We start from the raw sequence: 26461 nt of genomic DNA on the forward strand, positions 1-26461 counted from the left end.
AACGAAGGACGTGCGCAGACCATCGGGGGCACCGTCATGTGCTCCCTACATACACCATACACCACACCGAGATCGAATCGACCTGTTGCGCGCTAACTGAGTAAATACACTACGCCGAAATAACGATGCGACCCAGGCTCGGCTCTTGGAGCTAGAGCTTTGAGGCTGGGGATGAAATCCAAAATACATGCCAGATCAGTCACGGACCAACCCGACTACTCACTACTGCCTGTACCCGCCAGGCCCTGGGCTGCGCCGCGGTTGACTGAAGCCAGAATGGCCACTGAAGCTTCGCTGGGATGGAGACATGGGCGAAGGGCCAGGGCTCTGCACACGGCTGTTGCCGTACGCATTAGCGTCGCTAAAGGGCGAGTCGTGCTGCATCCGGGAAGCACCATAGGCCTGCTGAGGCCCGGGGGATCCAGGTGACCGCATCATCCCAGGGCTCGGCGAGCGCACAGTGCCGACCGGAGGCGGTGGTGAGGCGAAGCCGCCGTGCGCACTGCGCGCATCGTGGAAAGAACTCTGAGTCGGAGAGCGCATCGCAGCGCCGGCACCAACAGCCGCAGCACCGACATAGGCAGTCGACTCGTTGCTTGGGACACTGTAGTAGTTGGCGCCCGCTAGGCCAGTGCTCTTCATCTCATGGGCATCGTACTCGGTGGCCCTCTCTGCAAAGTCGTCGGTCTGGATGCCCATCTTGCTGTACCTGTTGATGCTTCGGTCCGTCTCCGACGCCTGGAGAGCCGACCGAGCTTCCTGCGCGCCACGACGACGCTGCTTGATGCAGAAGAAGACGAGGGCGACGATGGCGATGGCACCGACGGCAGCGCCTCCTGCGTAGACGCTGATCTTGGCCGCCTGGGGCAGTTCGTTGAACTTCTCGCTGATCGACTTGGACTCGCTAGGCTTCTGATTCAGTGCCTCGTACGCAGTCGAGTTGCCCTTGACAATCTCGATGCTTTCCCACGTTCCAGACTTGTCACCATAGACGTATTCCTTGCCGGTGCTAAAGTCCTCAATGTATGCATCCTTGACATACATGGTGAATGGACCCTCATCGAAATTGGTATCACCGCCGGCCCATTTGCGAGTCCACTCGTTCATGGAAGGGTCGCCACCAGCCCAGATGCCCAGGGACACGCGCATGGGTGTCTGGGGGTAGACGTCGGTGTCGTTGACTTTGGCGTCCTCGTGCTTGACTGTCCGGACAATCTTCTCATCGATGTAAAAGTCCATCTTCTCCGCTGTCCACACAGTCGTGTAGTTGTGGTAATCATCGTGGCACGACGTGTCCATGTCATGGTACTCGCCGTTTTCGTAGTTCAGGACGTGTTTTCCGAAGAAGTTTGTAGACGCTCGGTCGTCTGTGCCTGTGAACTCCCAGTCTATTTCGTCCAGGTTGTCGCTGAGCATCATCATGGAGCTGACAATGCCCCGTCCTGTGGCCGCCTTGAGCGAGAAGCTAAGGCGGCCGAAGAAGAAGTAGAAATTGGTTTCAAGGGTGGGAGAGTCACCTTGCTTGTTGATGGTGAACTCTGCTCCCTTCTCCTTGTCGTAGGTAATGGGTCCTACTTTGGTGCGCCAGAGATCGCTGCTGGGTGTCTGATTGAAGTTCCACATGTGCGATGTGCCAAAAGCAGGATCAGGCTTGCAATCGGTCTCGTTCATCGGGTTGCAGTCCGTCGTGACCTGCGCAGTCGCCAGCCCGAGGAGGGCGGCGCCGGAGAGCAGACTTCGCCAAAGCATGGTGATTTCCAACGTTTGTGCTCGAAACAAAGAATTGGCGCCTGTTGTCGAAAATTTGCCTCCTGTCGAAAAAGGCTGCTCGCGGATCAATCCAGGAGGTTGTTCAGGAGAACGCGGTCGTTAGGTCTAAGGAATGTATGTCGTCGCGTGTCGAAAAGAGTGACGATGTCGCTTGTCGAAGGGATTGTGATGGTGGGGAGGCCAGACTCGGAACGCAACAGTGTCGAAAAGAATGACTCGTGGCTGCAATGTCTTGGTCTTGTTCCAGGTTCGATCGTGATTCATCTAAGGAATGACTGGGGTGAAAGATCGAGAGTCCTCCACTGGCACCTTCGTGGGCAGGGTGGCGGCTTTGAGGTATTGGATGGTTGAGGATTTGACTAACAAAGGGGAGAAGTTCCTACGGGGCATGTTGGACTCGATTCCGGGCCATCTCTCGCCGCCCTGCAATCCTTTCCAAGAGGGAGCCGAGCCCGATCGACATCATTTCGCAGGAACGGAGTCTTGAACGGTACAACTTATCGCTAGACGCAATTTCCCCTTCTCCTCAGGATGAAAGCTTGGCATAAGAACCTTATCGCCATTGGTCGATTCAGAAGCTGCTAGCGCGTGATTGGTTATAGCCTGGCTAGTCCAGGGGTAGACCCCCATTTATGCACTGCACGGGCCATGCTATTCGGGCTTGGCGACTTCCAGGTTTTGAAGCTGCGGCAGTGCGGATGCTGCTGAAGAATTGCCGACATGTATGGAGTAATGGTGAATGCTACGTATGGCATCTATCAATTGACGAATTCTTGATGTCACACAACACATGAACATTATTGCATACATTCAAAAAGATCATGTAATTCACAAAACGCTACAAATAGAAGAACTCCATGCTCACGGCGCTGCCGCCGACCATCCTTTCGATAGTGTAGGGTATCCAAATTTAACCGTGGCCTACAACCGTTAGCGCAATCTGGTAGGGTGAATGTCCGGAGATAATACTCACGTCCAAGGCCCTTTCCGCGCTTCGAAATGTCCTTTGCATGATGCTGCTTCACCTTGGCTCTTCTGGCGTCCTCCCTGGCTTCCTCCTCGAGAATCTTCACCTGCGCCCTTGCGTCCCTGACCCTCAGCCTGGCGGCTTCGAGTGCGCGGTCAGCTTCAATCTCGGCCTGCTCGGCACTCTCCACCTGCTCCCGCGCGTTGACGATACTGGGGTCGACGTTGGAGTCGCGACCAAACTTGCTCAACAGGCCACTGTTGGTCTTGGAGTGACGGCTGTGGTTCATGGAGTGGCGGCCGGACGAGGACATGCTGGACCGGCTGGACATGGAGTGACGGCCAGCAGCAGGAGGAGGCGAGGGGGAAGATCCGCGGCGGTTGAACAGGCCATGCTTCTTGGGAGGCTCGTGGGTGATGGGAGCCGGCTCGGGCTCACTGCGGTGGAAGAGACCCTTACGAGGCGCAGGCTCTGGCACCGGCTCGGGCTGAGTGGCATGACGGGAGTTTCCGAAGAACGGCATTGTGAGTGTTTGCTGTAGTACACAGAGTAAATGACTGGTTGTTTGTGTGGTTGAGTAATTATTCTGGGGTCGAGGGTGGCGGCGATGCTTGGCCTTTACATAGTCCCATCCGATGCGGACACGCTTTACAATATTCCTTCGCTTCCATCATTGTACTCACACGACCACGTATCCAAAATCGACCAGAATGCAGCGGTAAACCTGTTTGCCCCCAGTCGATGAGCGCTCAAGGGTCCAAGGTGTCTGATTTCAGATGGCACTGTTGGGTCGCCCCCCTTGCGCTGACGTCAATTCTCCGGTGGTGGTGCGCCGCCTGCCGTGGGGTTGAGCCAATCGCTGGGGATGATGACGGAGGACCCTGGGAATCATTCAACGTCAGCGGCACGCAGGGTCTCGAGTGAAGGAATTCGAATATGATTTATTATTCTTGGCCAGCATAATAGGTATTCGCAGGGATCACATTGGGTGTGGAGGCCTCTGAGCTCGCGGGAGGTGGGAGACACTGACCGTCATTTGATCGGGAAACGGTCACGTTCGTGTTTGATACTACGTACGTCGATGCCACGATACTACCTACCTTAGGTAGCATATCTCAACCACGTGCGAGATAGGAAGCGTTGTCAACTTAACACGCTTTTCGTAAGCAGCGAAAGACAAGCTCTGACATCACGGCTCTGGAAACCGTAAGTTAGACTGCTGTTTGAAGGGTTGCGAGCACGGGGTTTCGTCCCGAGGCACCGCGTGCTGTCCTCAAGGGACCAGTGTCCTGAAAGTAGGCTCATGAATGCTGGGGTTGCTCGATATCTATGACGGTGATGGAAGCAGATTTAATTAGAAGACTTAGCTAAAATACGAACGAAGCAAGAACCGAAACTGCACTAAATCGCGACAGGGCTTGTAGAAGTTCGACTTGCCTTCCGCATAGTCTTGGTATGAGCTTGTTGATGGGACGCAGTTTGTATGCCCACGTTTTCGTTTTCCACGCCCGTGAGCAAATAACGCACCGCTGGCCCTGTGCCCGATGCCTTGTCGGCGGGACAAATATATACTTGTGAATGAGGAGATTGTCGCGAAGTTGAAAAAATTAGAGCAAGCGTGGGGAGGAGTATCGAGACAAAAATCTGATGATGAGTCGTGTGTCGCGTTCGCTGGTAAGTCGCGCTGGGGAATCGCTGTCTTTCTTGCTTTGCTTTCGGGCTTGCCCTTTTGGTTGCGTTGGGAGTCCCAGGCCGAGTCGAGAGCGTTTCGCGTCTACATGATGACGCACTTGCTCTCTTCCCTGTCCTTCTTCACGCTCAATGCAACGCGAGCCGCCTCTGTGAAGGCCTCGTTCACTCCACGATTGCGCATGGCCGAGCATTCCAGATAGCGCAGGGCGCCTATGCGTCGCGCCACCTCGAGACCTTGGTCGTAGCTGATTGTCGGCTTCTTCTCGAGCGGTTGGCCGTCCGCGCCCGTGGGTGCTGTCGCCTCTTCATCGTCCTCGTTCCCTTGCTCCCGGAGATCGCACTTTAAAGCGACGAGCACAAGTTTCACGCCGGGGCAGTTGTCGGCAATCTCGCCCACCCATTTCGACTCGACGTTTTCGAGAGAGTCTTTGCTATCGACGGAGAAACAAAGCATGATCAGGTCCGTGTCATCTAAGAACCGTTAAGTTGCGCCCTCGCCTGGTGATTGTGGACGGGCTGTCGTACCGTAGGATAGTGACCGTAATCGGTCGAATTCCTCCTGACCGGCTGTGTCCCATAGTGAGAGTTCAATGTGTACATTATCAACAAAGATATCTGGGGTTTGTCAGAAGAAGCCTCGTGGCGCGATGATTGTTGTGGCGTACCGTGGACGTAATTCTCGAAAACCGTCGGTTCGTATACAGTGGGAAAGTACCTGTGCAGCTTAGCGAGTAGTCCCAAAGACCATCGACATGCGGCTTACCCTCGCGTAAACACGTTCAGCAGCGATGTTTTGCCGCTTGCGCCGTCACCCCTATAAACAAGTCAACCAAAGGTCACTTCTACAAGCTCGGAGCATACGCACAGCAAGACGAGCTTGCGGTTGACGGTCTTAGATCCACCACAAAGAGGCATCGTGTCGCCTGCGCAATGCGTTCTGGCAAATAATGGTTGGCGGAAGGATCGTCCGTTGTGGAAGGTTGGGACTATGGATCTGTCGGAGCAATGTCGTGATCGATATGAGACCAAGCCTGGTGTGAACGATTGTCGTGTCGCTGAGGGCGAGGGCAGAGAAATAATGGCATGTACTGTGATCGCAAGGTAGGCTCGGATACGGCGACTATCGCATCGGTTCAAAGGACGAAGGCCAAAGCTGGGAAGAATTGGAAGATGCGGCAGGAGAACGGGAGTTGAAATGAGCAGCGCCGTCGCGCTCATACCATGGCCCCAAAGCCGGGGGCGGGAGGCTGCTCGAGCCAATCAAATAAGGTTCTGGACCGTCGCCCGCAAGGGTGCGGGACTTTGATGCTCCACCACTGTGTGCTAATCTTGTGTTAGTGTCAGTAGTGTGCCATTGGGAAGGACGCTAACAGTGGGTTTAGATCATGAGTAGCCTTCCTGGCTCTGGGGCTGTCCTACCTGGTACTAATTAATGATCTGTCTAGCAGACGCTGTATCATCAGACGATCTTGAAAACTTGTGTTTGAATTCGGGCCCCGCGCGGACGCGTGCGGATCGTGTAGATTGGGTTGCGTCTGCAGGTGCCCCTTGCTCTAGTCCTGCACCGGTGAGACATTGGATTGCACTTCTTCGGTCAAGTCAATCATGTGTAAGAGAACAGGCTTTGGTAGAAATTAGCAATCTGGGTATCATTTGTGAGCTATATTTGGTGTCTGCTAAAATCAAAGAGAAACTTGAGCCAATCTAGCAGGACTCGACGCACAATCGCCATCGTGATTAGTCCTCATCCCTTTCAATCCCTTGTCTGCCTCTGCCAACGCGATCAGCCAGATTCAAATTGCCGGCCTGCTTATGAAGACCGTTGACAAAACCTCGATCGCCGCCTCGTTCGCGACCACGAGCATCTTGCTCCCGTGCTTGCCGCTCGCGCTCTTCTATGGCTGCGAGGCGCTGCACCCTGTCCTGGTCGAGGTCTGTGGCTGCGGACTGCATGGCGGCGAGCTTTTGTGCGCGCTCAGCCTCCTTGTCTGCGGTGTCGGCATCTGGTTGACGGGATCCGTTGTGACGATGCCCGTTTCGTGCCTGGCCATGTTGCGACCCTTTGCTCAAGTCTTGTCGTCGGCGGTCCGATCGCTCTGGTGTAGGCGATGTCCTACTTGGTCGATGGTCACCTCCGCGTCGGCCACGTTGATCATCATGGCGATGAGAGCGCCTGTCGTCCTCTGGAGACGATGAGTTGCGATGGGATCGATTGGTTCCCCTGCTGGACCGCCCCCTATCCTCATGTCGGCCACGACGGTCCCGGTCCGGGCTCCTAGTCTCACGCTCATCGCGGTATCTTCGGCTGCTTCCATGGTCGTCGTGGCGATCTCTGTGCCGAGAGCTCCGACCATCGGGACGATCCCTTCCCCTGCTTCTATGTGCGCGCTCCTCGCTTGAGTCATCACCCCGTCGGGGGCTTCGCGATCGAGAATAAGATCGTCGGCGTCGTCGCCGGTCTCTGTCCTGATCCGAATCAGCACTTCGGTGCCGATGCCTGCGATGCCGCCTCTCTTCCTTCCGTCGGGATCTGTCTTCTTTGTTTTTCTTGTCGCCATCGCCCATTCCCATCGCAGAAAGCAGCTGCTTGCGTCTGGCCGGATCGTTCATCATAGCTTCGTAGGCAGCCTGCTCCTGTCGTTTCATCGCGAGTAGAGGGTCATCGCGGATCTTGGAGGCGGTGTCTCGTGCAGTGTTTGCGTGTTGTAGGGCCATGAAGCTGTCTTCACCAGCCTGTTTTTCCAGCTTCTTGTGGTCGGTGCCCTTGATCAGATTGTCGATGCGTCGTTTGCCCAGCAGGTAGGCTTCGGTCTCCTCTGTGGTTCCAGCCTGTCCATCGGTTGGGCCTTCGTACATCCAGTCAACTCTGTCGATGCGCTTCTTCCCTCCAGCAGCCTCGAGTTGGCGTTGCAGTTCCTCCTTCTCGCGCTCCTCCTTGATCTCATTCAGGCGCTGTTGCGTGCGCTTGCGCTCTGCAAGGGCCTTTTGCTCCTCATCGTAGACGGCGGCTTGGTTGCGCCGCAGTCCTGGATGGAAGGACTTTTTGAGGTTGAGATCGCCGCCTCCCATGATGAATGTGTGTTGCTGGCGGCTTTGTGGTGCTTTGCGAAAGTTGCAGTGAAGGCTGGAAGGTTGGGAATTTCGGGCGGGACCGCTGCCTCTGACGTTGCTGCAAGGCCGTGTTGCTACGGAAAGGTCACGTGACACAATGCCATAACAATTCATGCAGCGATTTCTTAAGCGAACTTGGGACAAAACTTGTGAGTTTGTCAGAGGAGCAGATTCATTTCCTTTTTGCGTGTCAATTCTAACCCACGCTGAACTGGCTGGGTGTGGAAAAAGTCCACCCAACGATGCTTGAAAGGTGCTAAACAGATCCATCTCGTCCGTCCATTCCGTAGCCCATCCTGGAAGCATCCGGCCGTTCTAGAAGCCACGAGGGCGTCGGCTGTATTTTAGAGAACGCCGTGCAATAATAGACGCGCGTCTTTCGTGTCGATTCGTCCAGTGCTGGTGGAAGAACTGTCGCTCCCCAAATGTCGTGTACACCGTACCGCACGCATCTGCTCCGAAATATGGCATGAGGGTGTTACAATCGCGCGTATCGTACAATAGATATACAGGTCTCGCATACTATCGTTCTACCAGGACGCCCTCTTCACACCAGGGAGAACTCCGGCCATGGCCTGCATGCGAAAGTTGAACTGGGAAAGTTAGCCCTTGGCCCTGAACCACCGGCAGCGCATTTCCTTACGCGAGACATCTTGAAGTCGCGGAAGACACCACGGGTGTGGCCTCCAATGGTACATCGGTTGCGGATCTGGGTTGGTCGGGTGTAGTTGCTCATCTGCTGCAGCTGGAGCTGGGCCTCGGCGCGCGCTCTCGCCGGGAGACTCGTATTTCGGATAACATAACGCAGTGCTTGCCTGACAAACATTATTAGTTGTGGCCGTTGGCGTCGATCAAGGATCCCTTTACCTTTCTGCTTCATGCTGCTCGAACACCAGTCGCTTCGTATGATCGCGGACCGTCCGCGAGCCGACGAAGCAGCCAATGTCCAGCGTCTTCTTCCTCCAATGCGACATGACTGCGGGTTTGTGTGTCTGGGCGGAAGCAATGTCGATGATGATGATGTCGGCTCGCGCGCGAGGAAAGGATGCTGCGAAAAAGAGATGCCGAAGCTCTGCCGTAGGTTCGTCGACTGCGGGTACGTATTCCGCCCTCTACCCACCACGGCCTTGTGCCACCAATTAACATCAAGTAAGACAGTACCTAATTACAGGTAGAGGATGGTAGGCTTTTCAGGTACATCTGAGGTTAACAGAGCCGCAGAGCGGCGAGCCCCTGGGCCTGGGGTTGTCGATCTTGTTAGCCGCTGGTCTCGACGCCTCCGGGCAGTCGTCCCTTTTGCCCGCCCTCTAATTATTCCGTCCTTCTTCTTTTTTATTGTGTCGTTTTACTTGCTTTTGGTTGCGGGTTCTCCTTTCCACCTTTTATACATTGCATCAATATGATCCCTGCTTTTTGAATCGCACCTTGATCTACTTTGCTCGAGCTTCGCACCACGCCGAGGTCTGGCGTGTGTCCCACCTCACGCGCCTTTCCGATCGCAACCATGGACGAATCCAAGCGAGGGTTCCTCAGTCCGTCTCACCGCCCAAGAGACTCCGAATCCGATCTCGGCAGTCCAGATTTCCTCGACAAGAACAAGTCTCCAGGCAAGACCTCCCGAGCGTACGCCACGCCGAAATCGAGAATAGTCTGCAGGCCCATGTCCGGACGACCGAGCATTCGCGTACTGTTGATTGGCTTGGCTGCGATTGTCTTTCTACTAGTAGGAGGCGGAGGCTTCACATATCGCATTTCTGGTTCAAGGGACGGGCAATCGCCGCCATGGTATCCAAGTCCCAAGGGTGGTACGGCGAAGAAGTGGGCTGCCAGCTATCAGAAGGCAGCCCAGCTGGTCTCGAAGATGACGCTGCCCGAAAAAGTCAACGTGACGACGGGGACGGGTTGGAGCATGGGTTTGGCAGTTGGGAACACAGGACCTGCCAACAATGTCGGCTTTCCTGGACTGGCACTGCAAGACGGACCCTTGGGGATCAGAATGGCGGATAATATCACAGCCTTCCCTGCAGGCATTTCCGTTGGCGCCACGTTCAACAAGAAGTTGATGTACGAGCGAGGCAAGGCTCATGGAATTGAGGCTCGCCAGAAAGGGATCAACGTGATCCTGGGTCCTTCTGTCGGACCTATTGGCCGAATGCCAGCTGGCGGGCGCAACTGGGAAGGATTTGGCTCGGATCCCTATCTCCAGGGCATCGCATGCGCGGAAACCATCAAAGGGATCCAGGACCAGCACGTCATGGCCACCATCAAGCATTTTGTCGGCAACGAGCAGGAGCACTTTCGTCAGGCCTGGGAATGGGGTCTGCCGAACGCCATATCGAGCAACATTGACGACCGAACCATGCACGAAATCTACGCATGGCCCTTTGGCGACGCTGTAAAAGCCGGCGTGGCCAGCGTAATGTGCTCTTACAACCAGGTTAACAACTCGTATGCCTGTGGTAACTCGAAGCTCTTGAACGGCATTTTGAAGGATGAGCTTGGTTTCCAAGGATTTGTCATGTCAGACTGGCTGGCGCAGCGTTCAGGAGTCGCCAGTGCACTGGCAGGCCTGGATATGACCATGCCTGGTGATGGTCTGGGGTGGGCAGACGGCAAGTCCCTGTGGGGACCGAAGCTGTCTCAAGCTGTCTTGAACGGGTCTCTGCCGCTTGACCGACTTGACGATATGGTTACACGGATCGTTGCATCGTGGTACCAGCTTGGCCAGGACAACCGCACTCTTTTCGACGCGACTGGTCCCAACTTCTCTTCTTTCACGGACGAGAAGATGGGGGTCATGGCACCTGGCAGCCCGACAGAGCAAAGTCTTGTTGAAGTCAACAAGTTTGTGGACGTCCAGGCTGACCACGCCAAGATTGCTCGGGAGATTGCCATCGAGTCCATTGTCATGCTGAAGAACGAGAGGGATTGGCTCCCGATGAGTCGCAACGCCGAGTTTGGTGTAGACCGAAATCCGTGGAAGAACAAGAAACTCAAGGTTGGCATTTTCGGCGAAGACGCTGGACCTGGCGAGGGCCCCAACGCTTGTCCCGACAGGGGCTGCAACCAAGGTACCCTGGCTATGGGATGGGGCTCAGGAGCAGTTGAATTGCCATACCTGATCACACCCGCTGAGGCATTGGAAAAAGGCTTCAACGCTAGCAGGGTCGAGGTCACCAAGTATCTTGCGAATGATCTCCCCGGGCTGGAGGAGTCTCGTGCCTTGGAAGGTCGAGACGTCTGCATCGTGTTCGCCAACTCGGATGCCGGCGAGGGCTTCGTGTCTTGGAACGGGATCAAGGGAGATCGCAACGATCTGAGACTGCAAAAGGGCGGAGACGAGCTCATCCTGGAAGTGGCCGACAATTGCGGCGGTGGCAAGGGCAAGACCATTGTTGTTTACCATGCCGTGGGGCCTGTGTTAGTCGACAAATGGATCAACCACAAGAAGATCAAGGCCGTCTTCGCTGCTCACCTGCCTGGCCAGGAGAGCGGAAATGCCATTGCTAGCATCATCTTTGGCGACGAGAGCCCAAGCGGCAAGTTGCCATATACCATTGCGAAACGTGCTGAGGACTATGGCGACGGAGGCCAGGTCATGTACACCCCGAACGATGTGGTTCCCCAGCAAGACTTCACAGAGGGCATTTACATCGACTACCGCTGGCTCAACAGAGACGGTCTGTTTCCGGTGGATCCGCAGTTCTCTTTTGCCTACGGTCTGCAGTACACTGGTTTCTCGATGGACAACATTCAGCTGGAGGTGAAGAAGCCTAAATCCGCCTTTCCTGCTCCGCGACCAGCCCCCGGTGCCAGACCCCCGGTGTACAACGGCACGATGCCCGCCGTCGAGGAGGCCTTGTGGCCTAAAGACATTCGTCGCCTGGACAAGTACATTTACCCATATATCGATTCCGCATCTGATATTCGACACGGGCACTACCCTTACCCCGAAGGCTACGATACTGAGCAGCCCTTGTCTGGCGCTGGTGGCGACGAGGGTGGCAATCCTGATCTGTGGGAGACATATGCTGTGATCAGTATCGACATGCGCAACTCCGGCAAGTTTCCAGCCAAAGCCGTGCCACAGCTTTGGCTATCATACCCGCCAAACTCTGAGGCTACGGTGGACTTTCCCAAGCGCGTGCTGAGAGGGTTCGAGAAGTTTTATCTCAAACCCGGGCAGTCAAAGACGGTGAAGTTCCCCGTGACGAGGCGTGATCTGAGTTACTGGAACGTGGAGGAGCAGAATTGGATGATGTTGACCAAAGGCAACTACATATTTAGCGTGGGATTGGATGAGAGAACCCCCGTTCGCCAGATACTATGGTAAGGCGCTGTAGGATGATATTAAATGCGAAATCAGTTTGATACCTTTTGCTCCGAGCGCCCGATGCGTTCTGTCTTATTTCGTACGACCCCCGAAAACGAGGTGGCCGTTGCCATCTTTGTCGCTCGATGGGCGCCTGTGTCAGAAAAGATTCTCCATCTATAGACTCCCCGCCACTCTATTGCGGTCGATGTTGGTATGTGTGCCGAACGCCAGCGTGAACCAGAAACACGCGATGCGCGACAGCTAAGTCTGGAGACGTAGACCAGCAGGCAGACGGACAGACTACAAAGAGCCCATCTTGCAGCAGGACAAGGTCCGTGGCTGCGTCACATCATTCACACCTCGTTGCACGATGACGGCCAGACAAGGTGGAAGTATGTGGTTCATAAATTATTTGCGCAAGCGCGTGCGTTAGCTTGCGACTGAGTCTTTGTGGTCGGCAAATTGCCCCATGTGCGCCTAGACGTGCCTCGTCCTTCCCGAAATGACTCGCTTCAATGTGTGTGAGAGTAGCCTTGAAGCCTGTGTGTGTGAGTATGCATGTGCTGACTCTGGTCTAATTAAGAGAGAGCAACACGCTCACGGCAGCCCGACGCGCTTTGCGAACAGAAGGCCGCAGACATTGCACAGCGTGCCCGGTCCCTCGGGTCCCGAGCGCCATTGCGGCGTGGACTTTGTATGACATTCGTGACAGACGAAGCGATGCTTTTGCGGTTTCTGTGCCGATGGGCATGAGTACGTTGCCTGAAACTGACAGAGCACAAACGTCCTAATTACCTGAGTCACATATTTGCGTCGCGATGAGCGCGGTTCTAGGATGCCAGCTTTCAAGGCCTTTAATGTAGTTGTATACCCGTTACTGGGCGTAGATTCTGATGTATAAGGGGTTGTCGCTTCCCTCCGGTCGTCAGGGGTGGTATTGTTGCTGTCGGTACCGCTGCTGGTGGACTCGTTGCGAGACGGTGCCCATGGGTCGTGTGGGCTGCGTTCACTCCAGCCGGTACCGCTGACATTGACGAATGTCGTATCGTGATTCAGAGCATGGTGCGCCATGGCAATCGAGATTATGAATGAGTGGTTGCAAACGAAGTAAATCCAGAGATCACGATCCGGGATGGGGGCAGAGGACAAAGAAGAACGATGCTGGGAAGCAGGGCACTGCGTGACGAAATGCGGTCGGTCGTGGGTGTGAGCCTCCGTCCTCTGATATCCAGGGACTTCCAGGGACCTGGCGATCGGCAGCTCCAGGTTGACACCACAGATCGAGACCTGGCCACAGGGGGCGGCGGCGAGATCCGTTAAGACTAATGTTTGGAAGACCCCTAAGATCGTCAACTCTTACGTACGTAGCTGTAGCACAATGCTGGATTTTCTTCTGAAATTTTGCCGTGTAAATTGCGTGAATCGCGACTATTCACGATGGCATCACTCTCAGCAGATGCCTTTATCTGTCACTCTCCCGGGATGACGTAGTTCCCGCACAAGCAAGAAATTCCTTGAAAAGAGGGAAGTGGATCGAGTCCTTCAAGCCAAGTGCGTGCTCCACAGATTAGCATCCGTCGCTCAGCCACGACGAATGCGTCCGACGGCTTGCTCTCTGTGGCTGAAGATTAAATTGAGGCTCAGGCACTTGAGCCGCACTTCCCCTGAAGCGGGTTTCGGGGGATGGATTTCGGAACGCCGAGCATCACAAAGGGCAGAACCGGCAATTTTATTCCGGACAGCGTCGCATGAGATTGCATAACTGTGCACAATTCGATCCGGCTCAGTGGCATCCGGGGTGGGCGTATTATTTTGCCTGTCGGGGCTATTTGCCTTGGCCGGGGAAATGGATCTCCATCTCGTGGGGTCCCTGAACACCAGCACTTTTCGACAAAACCACACTTGCCAATCGGCTCTTGGTCGCAAACTTATAGGAAGCTTCTCTGCGGTCCAAGGAAAGGTAATATGAGGTTTGGAAGACTATATTCTTCACCATGATTGGAGGGCCCTAAGGTGAACATTGACCCCTAGTCAGTTGCAAGCCAACATTGATCGACCACCAGAGACCAGACTGCATGGCATTGGTTGGCTAGAATAAATTGCCAGTAGTAGTCTGAGGAGGGGCTGGGAAATAGTCCCTGGTTTTATGTCCGGAACCCGGACTTGGAGTTGACGATTTATGAAAGGTACGGTTTTGTATACAGCCAGACGCCCGTCCACCATACCTGTTTGTGATTCTTTCACTTCGGCTTTTCTTTACGCATCCTACAATTACCCTCTTTCCTCCAGCTTGGGGAGGCCCATCTGGAAGCCATACAAGCTCTTCGCAATGGGGGAACCCGAGTCGAAGACGGTCCACGTGGTCGAGGACGACTTAAACGCTGTTGGTTGGGAAGGCCCAGATGACCTCGAGAATCCCCAGAACTGGCCAGCCAAGAAGAAATGGGCAAACGTGGCGGCTTTATCCATCATGACCATTCTCACGTACGTTTGTTAATAATTTTCTGGAACATGGGAACTTTACTCACAAAGATTGCCAGGCCTCTGGGCTCGTCCATGTTCGCTCCTGGCGTCCCAAACATCATGCGCGAGTTCCAGTCGACCAACGAGAACCTTGCCACGTTTGTCGTGTCCGTCTATGTCGCGGGCTTCGCCTTTGGACCTCTGCTGGCCGCGCCTGCGAGCGAGATCTATGGACGCGCCATATGCTACAACATCGCCAATGTCGCATTCATCGTCTTCTCCGTGGCCACGGCTCTCAGCAAGGATATGGGCATGTTGATCGGCTTCCGCTTCCTCATGGGGTTCGCCGGCTCGACGCCCATCACCAACGGTGCGGGAACGGTCTCTGACATGTTCCCGGTCGAGCAGAGGGGCAAGGCCATTGCCATCTGGGCCATGGGTCCGCTCCTCGGCCCATGTATTGGACCTGTTGCTGGAGGTTACATTGTGGAGAGCTTGGGCTGGCGCTGGGTGTTTTGGATCATCGCCATTGCGGTAAGTTACATGCGCCTGTATACACATTTGCAAAGTGACTGACAGACTAGGCCGGGGCAATCTCAATAGCCTGCTTCTTCCTGGTGACGGAGACATACCACCCTGTCCTCCTTCACAGAAAGACCATGCGTCTGCAAAAGGAAACTGGGAACCTCGATCTCTACTCCAAGCTCCAAGATCGTTCCGTCACGCGCCCTCAGTACTTCAAGCTGTCCATGGTCAGACCGCTCAAGGTTCTGTTCATGTTGCCGCCCGTCAGCATCATGGCGCTCTACATCGCTCTCGTCTCGGGGATCATGTACTTGCTCTTTGCGACGTTCACCTTTGTGTTTGGGCAGCAGTACATGTTTTCGACAGGGATCGTGGGTTTGTCGTACATTCCAACAGGCGTGGGTTGTATCATTGGCATGATCTTCAACGGCGCCATGACCGTACTGAGTACCAGCACCCCGTTGCTCTGCACTATAGCTGACCTTGCCGCAGGACATTTTCATCAAACGCAAACTGGCCAAAGGAGAGGAGCCGGTCCCCGAGGACAGGATCCCACTGAGTCTGACGTTGATGGCCGGGACCATTATCCCCGTGTCCATGTTCTGGTACGGATGGTCCACTGAGCATAAGGTGCATTGGATATGTCCCATGATTGCGACCGCAGCCTTTGGGTTCGGCATGATGGGCGTCATGGTAAGTGTCCTGAGCTTTTGAAATCAGCCTTTGAGTTCCTAACATTCCTCAGATGTGCATTCAGATTTACCTCATTGACAGCTACGTCCGATATGCTGCTTCTGTGGTCGCGGCTATCACCGTTCTGCGATCGATCGTGGGAGCTCTGCTACCCCTGGCCGGTTTGTCTTTATACGATAACCTGGGCTATGGATGGGGGAATAGCATTTTGGGCTTCGTCGCGATACCCTTGGCAATTGTGCCTGTTGTTATGTTGCGATTTGGCCCAGCGATTCGACAAAAGTTCAACCATGTCAAACTTTGATGTAGATACTGGTTGTTACTATCGTATTAGAGACGTCAAGGTCATTGCATGGTCTACTTCAACCAATGTCTTTTGTCGTCATTCAAATTATTACTCATGTAAATAGAAAGTGCGCAATGAAAAAGGTATCCTAAACCTGAACGATAGCATGATGTTTGACGGCAGCATGAAGTATTCAGGGTGCCTCGTTTGATTCTAGAATACGTACGTGCAAGTAATTATTTGCATAAGCTACTGCCCCACTGTAAGTTAGGCTGCATGTCAACTATTAGTGCCCTGCATGAATTGTGCACTTGAACCCTTGCTGTAAGGTTCCCACCAATCATCGGCCGGCATTGTCCACGGCGATGAACGCATCAGCGGTGGTCAAAGCTTGACCACCCCAGCCGTTCACCTGCAGCCTTCCCCGTCGACGCCAAGGTGCCCACGAACATCACAGGCTCACTCCAGCTCTGTCCTTTGCAGCACAGTCGCTGTCATCGCTGTCGCATCAATTGACCGGCACCGCATCCTCGGGAGCGGAGGGCGTACGCATCGAGACCACCTCACTGTTCGAGGCAGAGATTTTCGTGCTCTCCAGCCTCTCTGAATTGCATCACCCTATTCGACCCGACGCGCGCGTAATTTTTGCGGCGCGAGCTCCTTCTCCCACCTCGACATACCGCGCATCACAGCCTCGACGCGATGCCCTCAACGAGCTCCGTCGGCAACGTTGCTGGGCTGCGACCCGCTGTCCTCGGACTGGCCAAGCTGGTGACACTGACATACTCGACTGTGGCGGCCTCACCGCTGCTGCCGCGCGGTCACCACGTTGGAAATGACGAGGCAGAAGAGGAGGACGGCATGCCCATATGGATCTATCTTGTCGCCTCCGTGATTCTCACGCTCGTTGGAGGTGTGTTTGCGGGACTGACGATCGCATTGATGGGACAAGACAGCATCTACCTGCAGGTGTTGCAGGACGATCCGACCGAACCGCAACACAAAAATGCCAGAAGGGTGCTGAATCTTCTCAAGAAAGGCAAACATTGGGTCCTTGTCACCTTGCTGCTGAGCAATGTCATTGTCAACGAGACCCTTCCCGTGGTGCTGGATCGCGCACTCGGCGGCGGCGTCGCAGCCGTCGTGGGCAGTACCGTCCTGATTGTCATCTTTGGCGAAGTCATCCCGCAGTCTCTCTGTGTGCGCTACGGCTTGCCGATCGGCGGATACATGTCCAAGCCTGTGCTCGGGCTCATGTTCGTGACCGGCTTCATCTCCTGGCCGACCGCCAAGCTTCTCGACTACCTACTGGGCGAGGATCACGGCACCGTGTACAAGAAGAGCGGCCTCAAGACCCTCGTGACACTACACAAATCTCTCGGCGAGCTGTCGGAGCGCTTGAACCAGGACGAGGTCACCATCATCACGGCTGTCTTGGATCTGAAGGCCAAGGCTGTGTCAGACGTCATGACCCCGATGGACGATGTCTTTACGCTGTCGGAAGACCACATCCTGGACGAGAAGACCATGGACAAGATCTTGCACATGGGCTACTCTCGCATCCCCGTGTACCGCGCCGGTAACAGCTCCGACTTTGTTGGTATCCTGTTGGTCAAGACACTGATCACCTACGATCCCGAGGACAATGTACCCGTCAAGGACGTGCCGCTGGGTGCCGTTGTCGAGACACGCCCCGAAACAAGCTGCCTGGACATTATCAACTTCTTCCAGGAGGGCAAGTCGCATCTTGTCTTGGTGTCCGAAGCCCCTGGTGGCGATCATGGGGCTCTGGGTGTCGTGACACTGGAGGACGTCATTGAGGAGTTGATTGGAGAGTGAGTTACTCGCAAAGCTTGGAATGGGACGAGCGCTGACAGAAACAGAGAAATCGTGGACGAGTCGGACGTCTACGTCGACGTGCACAAGGCGATCCGCCGCCTTACACCTGCGCCCCGTGCCCGCCGGATCGAAGCCACCGCAGCTGCCGCCGCAGTTCAGAAGACGACGGAACATCCTGTACTCGTGGACATTGCCGAAGACGCGGAAGGTAACACCATCCAAGTCGGGTCCTATGGTGCTGCGGGTGACGGGGTTAACGACACCCGACCCCGAACGGCCATATTCATGAAGCGCCGCCGGTCTGCTGGGCCGGACGGCCGTATGGAGGACAGGCCGGAAGCCGTGCGTGGCTCGCTGAAGGACGTGAAGCAGCAGATGCGCCTCGGGCCCGCCAATAGGGCTGCGCACCCGAGAGCGTCGAGACGCGATCAGTTCAAGACGAAGCAGGGTCTGAGTGGCCAGGACCGGATGCCTCCTCGATCTGCCTCCGCGAACGCTAGCAGTGAAAGAACGCCTCTGTTGGATGGCGAGGAATCGGGAGAGCGGTCCTCGCGCGGCAAAGCCAATGGGAACGGCAACTAATCGGCCTAGAGGTGGAGGAAAGGAGGATGGGGCAAAAGAAGGCTGATTTTTCCTTTTTAGAACACATCGCGGAGTGAACTTGTATTTCCTTACGCGGGCTGCACTAGCGCAAGGCGTCATCGGGGCATCTGTCGAAAAAAGATATCACAGCAGACATACATCAATCAAGTCTTTACGTTGGTGTGCCTCTCTAGCGCTGGAATCAGTCAGTCATACCAGATGGCATTCATGCCGAACCCCGGTTCTTGCACCCGACACCTCGCGACCCTCGCAAGGAACTCGCCTTGCCAGCGATATATCTCGAGCCAACCCTCCTGATCATCCGTGATAGCAACCCACTCGTCCGTCCACGGGTTTGGCGAGACAGCGTTGCTGTGCCCTCCGCTTGTCGGTGTAGGATTCAAGCAGATCTGCCGCTCCACCCTACCATCCTCGTCCAACTTGAACGCGGCAACATAACCGGTCAGGTCAAAGCTATTCGCCCTCGACGAGGCAAAGAGATAGTCACCCGAGCTGGACAGCGCGCAGACGTCGGCACGGTATTGCGTCCACCGATCGGGTATGCCAGGCGGGATCAGAGGCCAGTGACGGTGCGTCCAGACAGGCATGTGCGTCGACGGGTCAATGACGTATTCGAGAATACGGTTGCCCTTCTCCATGAGGGCGTAGAGGTACTTTCCCGAGGTGTGCATTTCCACCCATCGCGGGTGGTCCCTCTCGTCGGGACAGTCCACGCTGCCCACAAGCTCGACCTCGGGGCGGGTGGGCTCCGTCTTCTTGTGCACCCAGATCTTGTTGGCCTTGAGATCGGCCGAGTAGAGGAAGGTCTCGGTGGGGTCGAAGATCATGCCGTGGATGCCGGTGTTTGGTTGATATTCGTAGTTCTGGACGTTCTGCTTGAGAGCTCCCTCGTCCGAGACGGAGAAGGTCGAGCCGTGGCCCGCGTGGTTGTAAAAGGGGTTGCAGTACACGCCATACGGCGGCTTTTGGGCGGCCAGCAGGAAGATGGCACGTGTGTTCGTTTCGGGACTGGACGCCTTTGCTGTGGATGGTCAATGGTTGCACCGATGGGAGAAAAGGGGTTGGCAGTGCTCACGGTCGTGGAGCATGGGATGCGAGGCTGTTTGTGTGATCGAGGTTGGAGAGTCGACTTTGAAAGAAGACCACTTCTTCATGGCAGCGCCATAGATGGTTTTCCTGTTGTGCTGGTATCATTAGTCCCATGAACAGGGAACGACGAGTTGGTGGTCATACGTTGAAGGTCATCCATGATATAGGCTCGTCTTCTGGTATCGCCGTCCTCTTGATCATCTCGAGAGACAAGGTCTCCGTGTTGAAGGCAAAGGTGAAGATGGCGCCCGGAGGCGTCCATGTTCCGACCATGAGGTGGTGGATGGGCATCTTGGCTCTGGCTGCTCTGAGCATACACTGTCTCCTTTACTTGAGGTTGTGCCTGTGTCAAGATGTCTTGCAAGGCTGAACTGAACGGCTCCTACCGAGCATCGACAACAAAACGTTCACAAGTTCGCCTAGTACCGGCCACTAGTTATTCTACAGAGTAGAATCTTTAGCCGGTTCGCGCGATCTTGAGTGGTACAGTTTCTTGGGGTTGGAGGGAGGGATGAACGTTTACCCATCTAACCTGGAGTCGTGAGCGAGCCATGGCGGGGTACGTATGTGGGGTGTGCTTCACTCACACGAATGGCATGCCAACGGATTGCTGGTCTGATCAGGGGATCTAGACTAAAAGGTGCAGGGGAATAAATTACTTATATCAATCTTCTATGAAGCTTCTATGAGGCCGTATCACTAAGCGGGCTTCGCTCTGTGTTGTCCATTGCGACGCGAGTGTCCTGCTACCATTGACAACTGCCGCGAGCCTAGCCGACTCTTACGACAAGACCCCTCACCCAACATGAACCTCCAACAGCCGAGAGCACCATCCGACACCCATCCATCCCCATCACGCTCAGCGCAGAAATGCTGCGGAAAGGATGCCTCCACCTGTGGAATTAGAATGATGCCTCCACCTGCTGAATTAGCGCATGCGGGGTAGGCACACACCATCCCTCCGTCGCGACATGCCGACGATGCCGTCGACGCTGAGCCTCCCACATGGAAGCGCATTCTTCCAGGATCTGCGCCGGCGACTGACCCCGGCAAAGGCAATGCTGGACTATTCAGCGTTGGCGCATTGTCATCAAAAATAGTTATAATGACCTACATCCCCTCCATCTACGAAATCACTTCTGTATACTTCTAATACCCTTTACTGCTCTCTAGGCGCTCCACGTCTCCTCTGCTTGCCTGCACTACATCATCATCCAAACTCACAATGGCCTCCCAGCACAACCACCCCAACCCTCACGACGAGCCCACGGTTCCTCCCCCGAGCCGCTTCGATCCTCACTTCACCCAGCATGTGATCGACACCATGGGCGAGAACGTGGCGCCTCGCACCCGCCAGGTCCTCGGCAGCCTCATCAAGCATCTCCACAACTTTGCCCGCGAAGTCGAGCTCTCCAACGACGAGTGGATGACGGGCGTCCACTTCATCAACGCCGTCGGCCAGTGCTCGACCGCAACACGCAACGAGGCGCACCGCGTGTCCGACGTGCTGGGCCTGGAGAGTCTCGTGGACGAGATTGCCAACAAGATCGTGGCCGAGGGTGACATTGACCCGACGTCCTCCTCCATCCTGGGGCCCTTCTGGTCGCCCGACGCGCCCTTCCGCGAGAACGGGGCCTCTATCATCCAGAACCCCTGCGAGGGTGGCCGCGTCGCCCTCATGCACGGCACCATCACCAACCTGCTGACCGGCGAGCCCATCCCCAACGCCGTCTTTGACATCTGGCAAGCCAGCGCCAACGGCAAGTATGACTTCCAGGACCCGGACAACCAGTCCCCCAACAACCTCCGCGGCAAATTCCGCGCCGACGAGAACGGCAAGTACTGGTTCTACTGCTACCACCCCACGGCCTACTCGCTGCCCACCGACGGCCCCTCGTACCAGCTGCTCCGCCTCATGGACCGCCATCCCATGCGGCCAGCGCACATCCACATCATGGTGACACACCCCGACTTCAAGGGCTGCACGACACAGCTGTATCCCAAGGACGACCCCTGGCTGTCGACGGACACGGTGTTTGCGGTCAAGGACGACCTCGTCGTGGATTTCAAGCCAAAGGAGGGTGACGCCAAGGCGACGCTCGATCTCGAGTACAATGTGATTCTGGCGCCCAAGGGTTACAAGGGGAAGCAGTTTGGCAATGACGCAAAATTATAAGCCCAGAAAATAGATGAGAAAAATAAAGTGTAACGTTTAGCAGAGTACACCTCTTCCTGTCTTGTTGTGCTTCGCTGTGTCGCTGGTTTCCGCAACAATGACCTCGCACTGCATCTCCCGAGGCTACCTCACGGTACATCGTCAACAATGACTGAGATACAGACCGCCAGAGCACATGGCAACCGGATGCATCTTGCAAATACCAAGACTATTATTAACGAGAACGTGTCGGATCCCTGCAGCAGTTGTTCCCCGCGAGTCGCGACAGGCTGCACGTCGCTGGTTGTCGGGGTGACCGGCTACGGTAAACAACCCACCCCACCCCTCCTCATTCACGTTATTAATTGATACTTCGGGTCCAGCCCATCAAGAATCTCGAAACAACCAAAAAGCCTTCGCCGCCAATCGTATCATGACTTGTTAGCTGTGCATTCTTCGGCCTCTTGTTTCTCTTGCATCGCGCCTGCGGGAGCTCTTCTGCCCATCTTCTTTTTCTCCGAGCTCCTCGCTTCGTTATTTACTTCCCACATCACCCCTTCGAACCAGTGTTAGTCACCGACCATGGCATCCGAATCGGCCCCAGCTCGCCACCACCAACGTGCCAAATCGTCGGTTATCAGGTCCTTCGTCCACCGTCGTCAGCCTTCGAAAGGCGAAGCCCTTGTGCCTGAACCACAATCAGCGGAAATACAAAATATCACAGCAGCCGCTCTACCGTCAGCCATGGACGGCCGCAGCGCCTTGAACGGCCCTATTGCACTGGGCGAGCTGCAGACAAACAGCCAGGACCCCACGTCGAAGCAGTATAGGATGTCAAGAGAAGAATATGGCGAGAATTTGAGAGGACGCTCGCGCAGTCCGACCAAGAGTGCCTTGAGCAACCCTTTCAAGTCTCGCGAAATGTCACCGACAAAGCCAACAAGTCCAGCAAAGCAAAAGTCTAGCACGAATCTTGCCGGGCTGCTCAGACGGCCGAAGTCGATCAAAGGACTGTACAGAAGTCTCGAAACAGAGGAAGCCAGCATGGGGAAGGACAAGGAGAACCAGGCGCCCACAGAGGAGCTGGCCACACCGCCCCCCATCTTTGCACAATTCACGAGCGACACCTCAGTGCGACAGCAGCAGAGTGCCCGGTCGAGTATGGATCCTGGCCGCCCTACTGGCAGTCAAGACCTCCTTGGCCATACCCGACCCGTGATCCGAGAGCGACCCAAGTCGTACCAACTACCGCCTACCTCCAACCCTGTCTCGCGATCGACATCTACCACATCTGACTCTAGGCCGGCCAATTCCAAGAGCGCTCGCAGTAGAGCTTTTGCGGCACTGACTGGGCTCAGCCATCGGGGCAAGGCATCCGCGCCAACCAGTCCTGTTATCAACGAGCCGAGCGAACCCCACATCGACCCCAAGGACATTGACCAGCACCTCGAGGCTCTGCTGGACCGTCGTAACATCCCCGAGAACCAGCGCTTCAAAATGCGCGGATTGGACAATACCATCAAGATGGAGTTTATACGTCAAGACTGGGCGGAAACAAGGGGGGCTCATCCTGGCATCACCGACAGCGTCAACAGCAAAGAAAGCGACAGTGCCGTGGCCATGGGTACGGATGACGAGGACAAGTCAAAACGTACGCGCGGCCGGAGCTTCACATTCTCGAGGAGCAAGAAGGGAGGCAGCAGTAGGTCGCCTTCGAAGAAGAGGGAGGGGACGCTCGGACGACACTTTCGCAGCAAGTCGACCGACAGCGTCGTGAGCGATGGCAGGCCAACGTCCTCGCACGGCCAGTCAGCTGCCAGCAGCCTGTTGTCCAAGATGAAGCTGCAACAGGGCCCAGGCGACTATGTCGCGTACTTGCGAAAAGTCCAAAAGCCACAGCTGGTGGAGGTGGGCAAGCTGCACAAGCTTCGGCTGCTACTTCGCAACGAGACCGTTGCCTGGATAGAGGACTTTGTGCAGCAAGGGGGGATGAAGGAGATTGTCGGATTGCTGAAGCGAATCATGGAAGTCGAGTGGAGGTCAGTAGTACGTTCCATTGCATCGCTTCCCAGCTGACCCATCGCAGAGAGGAACACGAGGACGCGCTTCTGCACGAGAACCTACTGTGCCTCAAGGCACTCTCGACAACCGCTCTGGCTATGCAGTACCTCGACACTATACAAGCCGACCTCTTTCCGAAGCTCCTCCACATGATCTTCGACCCGGAACGCAAAGGGCCCTCGGAGTTTACGACCCGGGGCATCATTACATTTGTCCTCTTTACGTACATTGAGTCCGCCACACCGGCTGAACGGGTCATCCGCGCCAAGGCCGTGCTCGCGCACCTTCGTGATCCCGAGCCCAAGGACGATCAGCGACCGCTGCCGTTCGTGATGGACATGCGGCAGCAGAGGCCGTACCGTGTTTGGAACAAGGAGGTTGTCAGCGTGACTAAGGAGGTCTTCTGGATCTTCCTCCACAATCTGAACGTCGTCAGCTTGGAGAAGAAACCGACCGCAGCCGGCGAGGGGACATACGGTTACATGGGTCGCCATTTCCCACAGGAACGACCACCTGTGCCGGCCGCCCCCTATGTCGGTGGTGTAGAGTGGGATGCGACCAACTACCTGGCCTCGCATCTAGATCTGTTGAACGCGATCATTGCGTGCACGCCCACTGCATCGCAACGGAATGCCCTCCGCGCCGACATGCGCATCAGTGGATGGGAGAGGCTCCTGGGCGGCCACTTGCGTCTGTGCAAGGAGAAGTTCTACGGCAGCGTGCACGACGGGCTGAGGACTTGGGTATCCGCCGCGGACGAGGACGGCTGGGAGGTGAGGGATGTGCGGTATGGTCCGGCTCCCAGTGAGAGTCCACGCAAGGCGAGTCCGAATAAACGGGTGGAAGCCCCAGCGCCCAAGATTGAGGTGCCCAGGTTGGATCTTGGCTTGGACAAGGGCAGCAGCCAGCACGACGGGTGGATCGAATGAGGTGCACTGTACAGTGTCCCCATTGTTTGTATTTGGTATCTTATGGGCTTTGTCGGAGTTTGTTTAGGCGTATGCATGGATGGATTGGGTTGATTATTAATGAGACATGACACTATTATGCCAGAGGTCCTCGCCAGCGGGCATGTGTACCAGATCTTGGGAGATGCTTGGACGCACAAACGCCACGCTTCCGTTTTGCTGTCGGATGTCCGTCGGTGAGACGGTCCCACCGAACGGCCAGTCGGCAAAAGGGTATCTCACCACACTGACTCAGGCTTTGCAGATGCGGCAGACAAGCGTGAGACAGGACAAGGATGGTTGCTGCTGCCGCTCCGTTGTCGGTGACCCCATTCGGATGCTCAATAGTCAATACAGGTACTACTCTCATGTCTGTCGATGAGGACCGGCTTGCGGGATTCATCGGGTTCAGCAGAACTTGCTCGGGCCTTTCGTAGGGATAGATAGGCTGAGATGTCCCTCCATGCCGCGGGGAAGCTTGGACCGCAGTCCACGGACGGGAGGGAAAGGCTAAGATTAGCGATTGGCGACGGGCCGGTGGTCCAAGGGTTTTATTCCCAGTGTTTCAGATGCCTGTACCCATGAGGAGCGGTCCGTGCCTTTCCAGCCTCCAGGTTTTTGTCACGCTACGTGCGGTACCCTTTTCGAAGCAACGTTATCACATCTCATCCCTGGGACCGAACTGTCGGATCCATGGTCATCAAAGGAGGTGAGCACACGAGAAGGAGACGATTGACAGCATCTGCATGCAGTCATGGCACCGCCAGCATCTGCATGATTGCGTATACGTGCCGCGGATATTCGAGTGCTTGCTGCCGACTTCAAGGGCCTGTTGTCACTTGGAATATGCGCAGGACGAGACAGAGCACACGACTGATAGAGTGACTATTGTTGTCAGACCCGCGCGCCAGGGTAGATTGCATTTTGCGGGGCTTTGAAGGCTCGACGAATCCTCTGCCAGGGGTGCAAGCTGTGAGCCTCCAACGGCAATGTTGCCCTTGGCTCAACGGGTTGCTCAGCCAATTTGGGATATCCTTTGTCCGGTGGCCCCGAGTTGCCTCACGTGAGTAAGCATGCGCGCGCATACAAGAATGAGACCATTTCGCTATGTGTTGAGGGTTTACCGTTTCAGCGCCCACCAGCCGGGGCAGCGAGTATGCTGATGGGGACGAGAATGGAGACGGGGATCGTGATCATGATCATGACTGAGATATCTCGGGTGGGGTCACTTGCATTTTGCAGCTGCAGAAAGATGTACGGATACGTCTTCCCTACACTGTGTTCCCGAGAGCTGGCAGTTTTGACCTTTCTCTCTGCATCATAGCATGGCCTGACCTGCAAGCAGTGACTCTATCAATCTCATCCACAGTGGCGCGGCAGCAGCAGGCCGCAGCCCAGTGATTCGTGTCCAGCATCCATCTCCAAAAGCATATAATACGTGATATACATGTAGCGATGGAGAAGGACGTGCATCGGACGGTACAATGAACGTTACTGAGTAATTACTGACCAACGCACAATACATCATACATGTGAAAGCTGTACATGGTATCCGTAGTTGGCCCCAGCTCGGCGACTAGAGCACGGCGCGCATGAACTGTCGCGGGGTGGGTTGTTAGCTTAACCTGCTAAATAAGAGAATGCCAGCCTACCTAATTAATAATAGTCGGAATACGCACGGATTCGAGGCGTACCACTGCCAACATGCTCCAGATATCTGTTGCAACAAATTTCAGGTGCGTCGAATTGGCCCAAGAAGGCAAAACCCGACTCCCGATGTGGTGGGCTGGGAGAGCGAGGCTGACAGAATGGCGCAGACAGAGGGGTAATTCCTCGCCCCATTCGGAGGCGCCTGGCTGAGGGGTACTACTCCTGCCTCTATTCAGTCACCCTCGCGATTCAGGTACATACTGGTCGATGAATCGCTATGACCCCGACGTGAAGA

The 26461-nt window shown here is 55.5% G+C and overlaps 11 protein-coding genes across 11 annotated transcripts; 5 read left to right on the forward strand and 6 right to left on the reverse strand.

Moving 5' to 3' along the window:
• Window positions 1-222: 222 nt before the first annotated feature.
• F5Z01DRAFT_625500 (hydrolase-like protein) lies at window positions 223-1749 on the reverse strand (the record flags this gene model as incomplete). The annotated part of the gene is made up of 1 exon (XM_046261426.1): window positions 223-1749. The coding sequence occupies one exon, from the start codon at window positions 1747-1749 to the stop codon at window positions 223-225; it is 1527 nt and encodes a 508-aa protein (XP_046116381.1).
• A 931-nt stretch (window positions 1750-2680) lies between these two features.
• On the reverse strand, window positions 2681-3260 carry F5Z01DRAFT_638331 (uncharacterized protein; the record flags this gene model as incomplete). Its single annotated transcript, XM_046262358.1, has 2 exons — window positions 2681-2691; window positions 2744-3260. The coding sequence occupies 2 exons, from the start codon at window positions 3258-3260 to the stop codon at window positions 2681-2683; spliced, it is 528 nt and encodes a 175-aa protein (XP_046116382.1).
• Window positions 3261-4511: 1251 nt separating this feature from the next.
• On the reverse strand, window positions 4512-5344 carry F5Z01DRAFT_625727 (small GTPase superfamily; the record flags this gene model as incomplete). The annotated part of the gene is made up of 5 exons (XM_046261445.1): window positions 4512-4900; window positions 4955-5044; window positions 5095-5144; window positions 5193-5243; window positions 5295-5344. 5 exons carry the CDS (start codon window positions 5342-5344, stop codon window positions 4512-4514), a joined length of 630 nt encoding a protein of 209 aa, XP_046116383.1.
• An 822-nt stretch (window positions 5345-6166) lies between these two features.
• Window positions 6167-7498, reverse strand: F5Z01DRAFT_675944 (pre-mRNA-splicing factor CWC25; the record flags this gene model as incomplete). Its single annotated transcript, XM_046265196.1, has 1 exon — window positions 6167-7498. One exon carries the CDS (start codon window positions 7496-7498, stop codon window positions 6167-6169), a length of 1332 nt encoding a protein of 443 aa, XP_046116384.1.
• A 391-nt stretch (window positions 7499-7889) lies between these two features.
• F5Z01DRAFT_229558 (uncharacterized protein) lies at window positions 7890-8779 on the reverse strand. Its single transcript, XM_046258290.1, has 3 exons — window positions 8408-8779; window positions 8184-8355; window positions 7890-8133 (listed from the first exon to the last, which is right to left on the reverse strand). The coding sequence occupies exons 1-3, from the start codon at window positions 8512-8514 to the stop codon at window positions 8071-8073; spliced, it is 342 nt and encodes a 113-aa protein (XP_046116385.1). The 5' UTR covers window positions 8515-8779; the 3' UTR covers window positions 7890-8070.
• F5Z01DRAFT_660737 (glycoside hydrolase family 3 protein) lies at window positions 8612-11900 on the forward strand. Its single transcript, XM_046263848.1, has one exon. The coding sequence runs from the start codon at window positions 9045-9047 to the stop codon at window positions 11871-11873; it is 2829 nt and encodes a 942-aa protein (XP_046116386.1). The 5' UTR covers window positions 8612-9044; the 3' UTR covers window positions 11874-11900.
• Window positions 11901-14184: 2284 nt separating this feature from the next.
• F5Z01DRAFT_625642 (major facilitator superfamily domain-containing protein) lies at window positions 14185-15840 on the forward strand (the record flags this gene model as incomplete). The annotated part of the gene is made up of 5 exons (XM_046261439.1): window positions 14185-14339; window positions 14396-14852; window positions 14903-15283; window positions 15336-15536; window positions 15589-15840. 5 exons carry the CDS (start codon window positions 14185-14187, stop codon window positions 15838-15840), a joined length of 1446 nt encoding a protein of 481 aa, XP_046116387.1.
• A 394-nt stretch (window positions 15841-16234) lies between these two features.
• On the forward strand, window positions 16235-18346 carry F5Z01DRAFT_229792 (putative DUF21 and CBS domain protein). The gene is made up of 2 exons (XM_046258291.1): window positions 16235-17657; window positions 17706-18346. Exons 1-2 carry the CDS (start codon window positions 16525-16527, stop codon window positions 18241-18243), a joined length of 1671 nt encoding a protein of 556 aa, XP_046116388.1. The 5' UTR covers window positions 16235-16524; the 3' UTR covers window positions 18244-18346.
• Window positions 18347-18449: 103 nt separating this feature from the next.
• Window positions 18450-19644, reverse strand: F5Z01DRAFT_625623 (uncharacterized protein; the record flags this gene model as incomplete). Its single annotated transcript, XM_046261436.1, has 3 exons — window positions 18450-19285; window positions 19340-19448; window positions 19498-19644. 3 exons carry the CDS (start codon window positions 19642-19644, stop codon window positions 18450-18452), a joined length of 1092 nt encoding a protein of 363 aa, XP_046116389.1.
• A 534-nt stretch (window positions 19645-20178) lies between these two features.
• On the forward strand, window positions 20179-21756 carry F5Z01DRAFT_230209 (Intradiol ring-cleavage dioxygenase). The gene has a single exon (XM_046258296.1). It carries the CDS (start codon window positions 20579-20581, stop codon window positions 21527-21529), a length of 951 nt encoding a protein of 316 aa, XP_046116390.1. The 5' UTR covers window positions 20179-20578; the 3' UTR covers window positions 21530-21756.
• Window position 21757: 1 nt separating this feature from the next.
• Window positions 21758-24556, forward strand: F5Z01DRAFT_229797 (armadillo-type protein). Its single transcript, XM_046258292.1, has 2 exons — window positions 21758-23547; window positions 23595-24556. Exons 1-2 carry the CDS (start codon window positions 22091-22093, stop codon window positions 24496-24498), a joined length of 2361 nt encoding a protein of 786 aa, XP_046116391.1. The 5' UTR covers window positions 21758-22090; the 3' UTR covers window positions 24499-24556.
• The last annotated feature ends 1905 nt before the right edge of the window (window positions 24557-26461 follow it).

This window comes from Emericellopsis atlantica (assembly GCF_019669845.1).
Source record: "Emericellopsis atlantica unplaced genomic scaffold F5Z01scaffold_21, whole genome shotgun sequence".
NCBI lineage: Eukaryota > Fungi > Ascomycota > Sordariomycetes > Hypocreales > Bionectriaceae > Emericellopsis > Emericellopsis atlantica.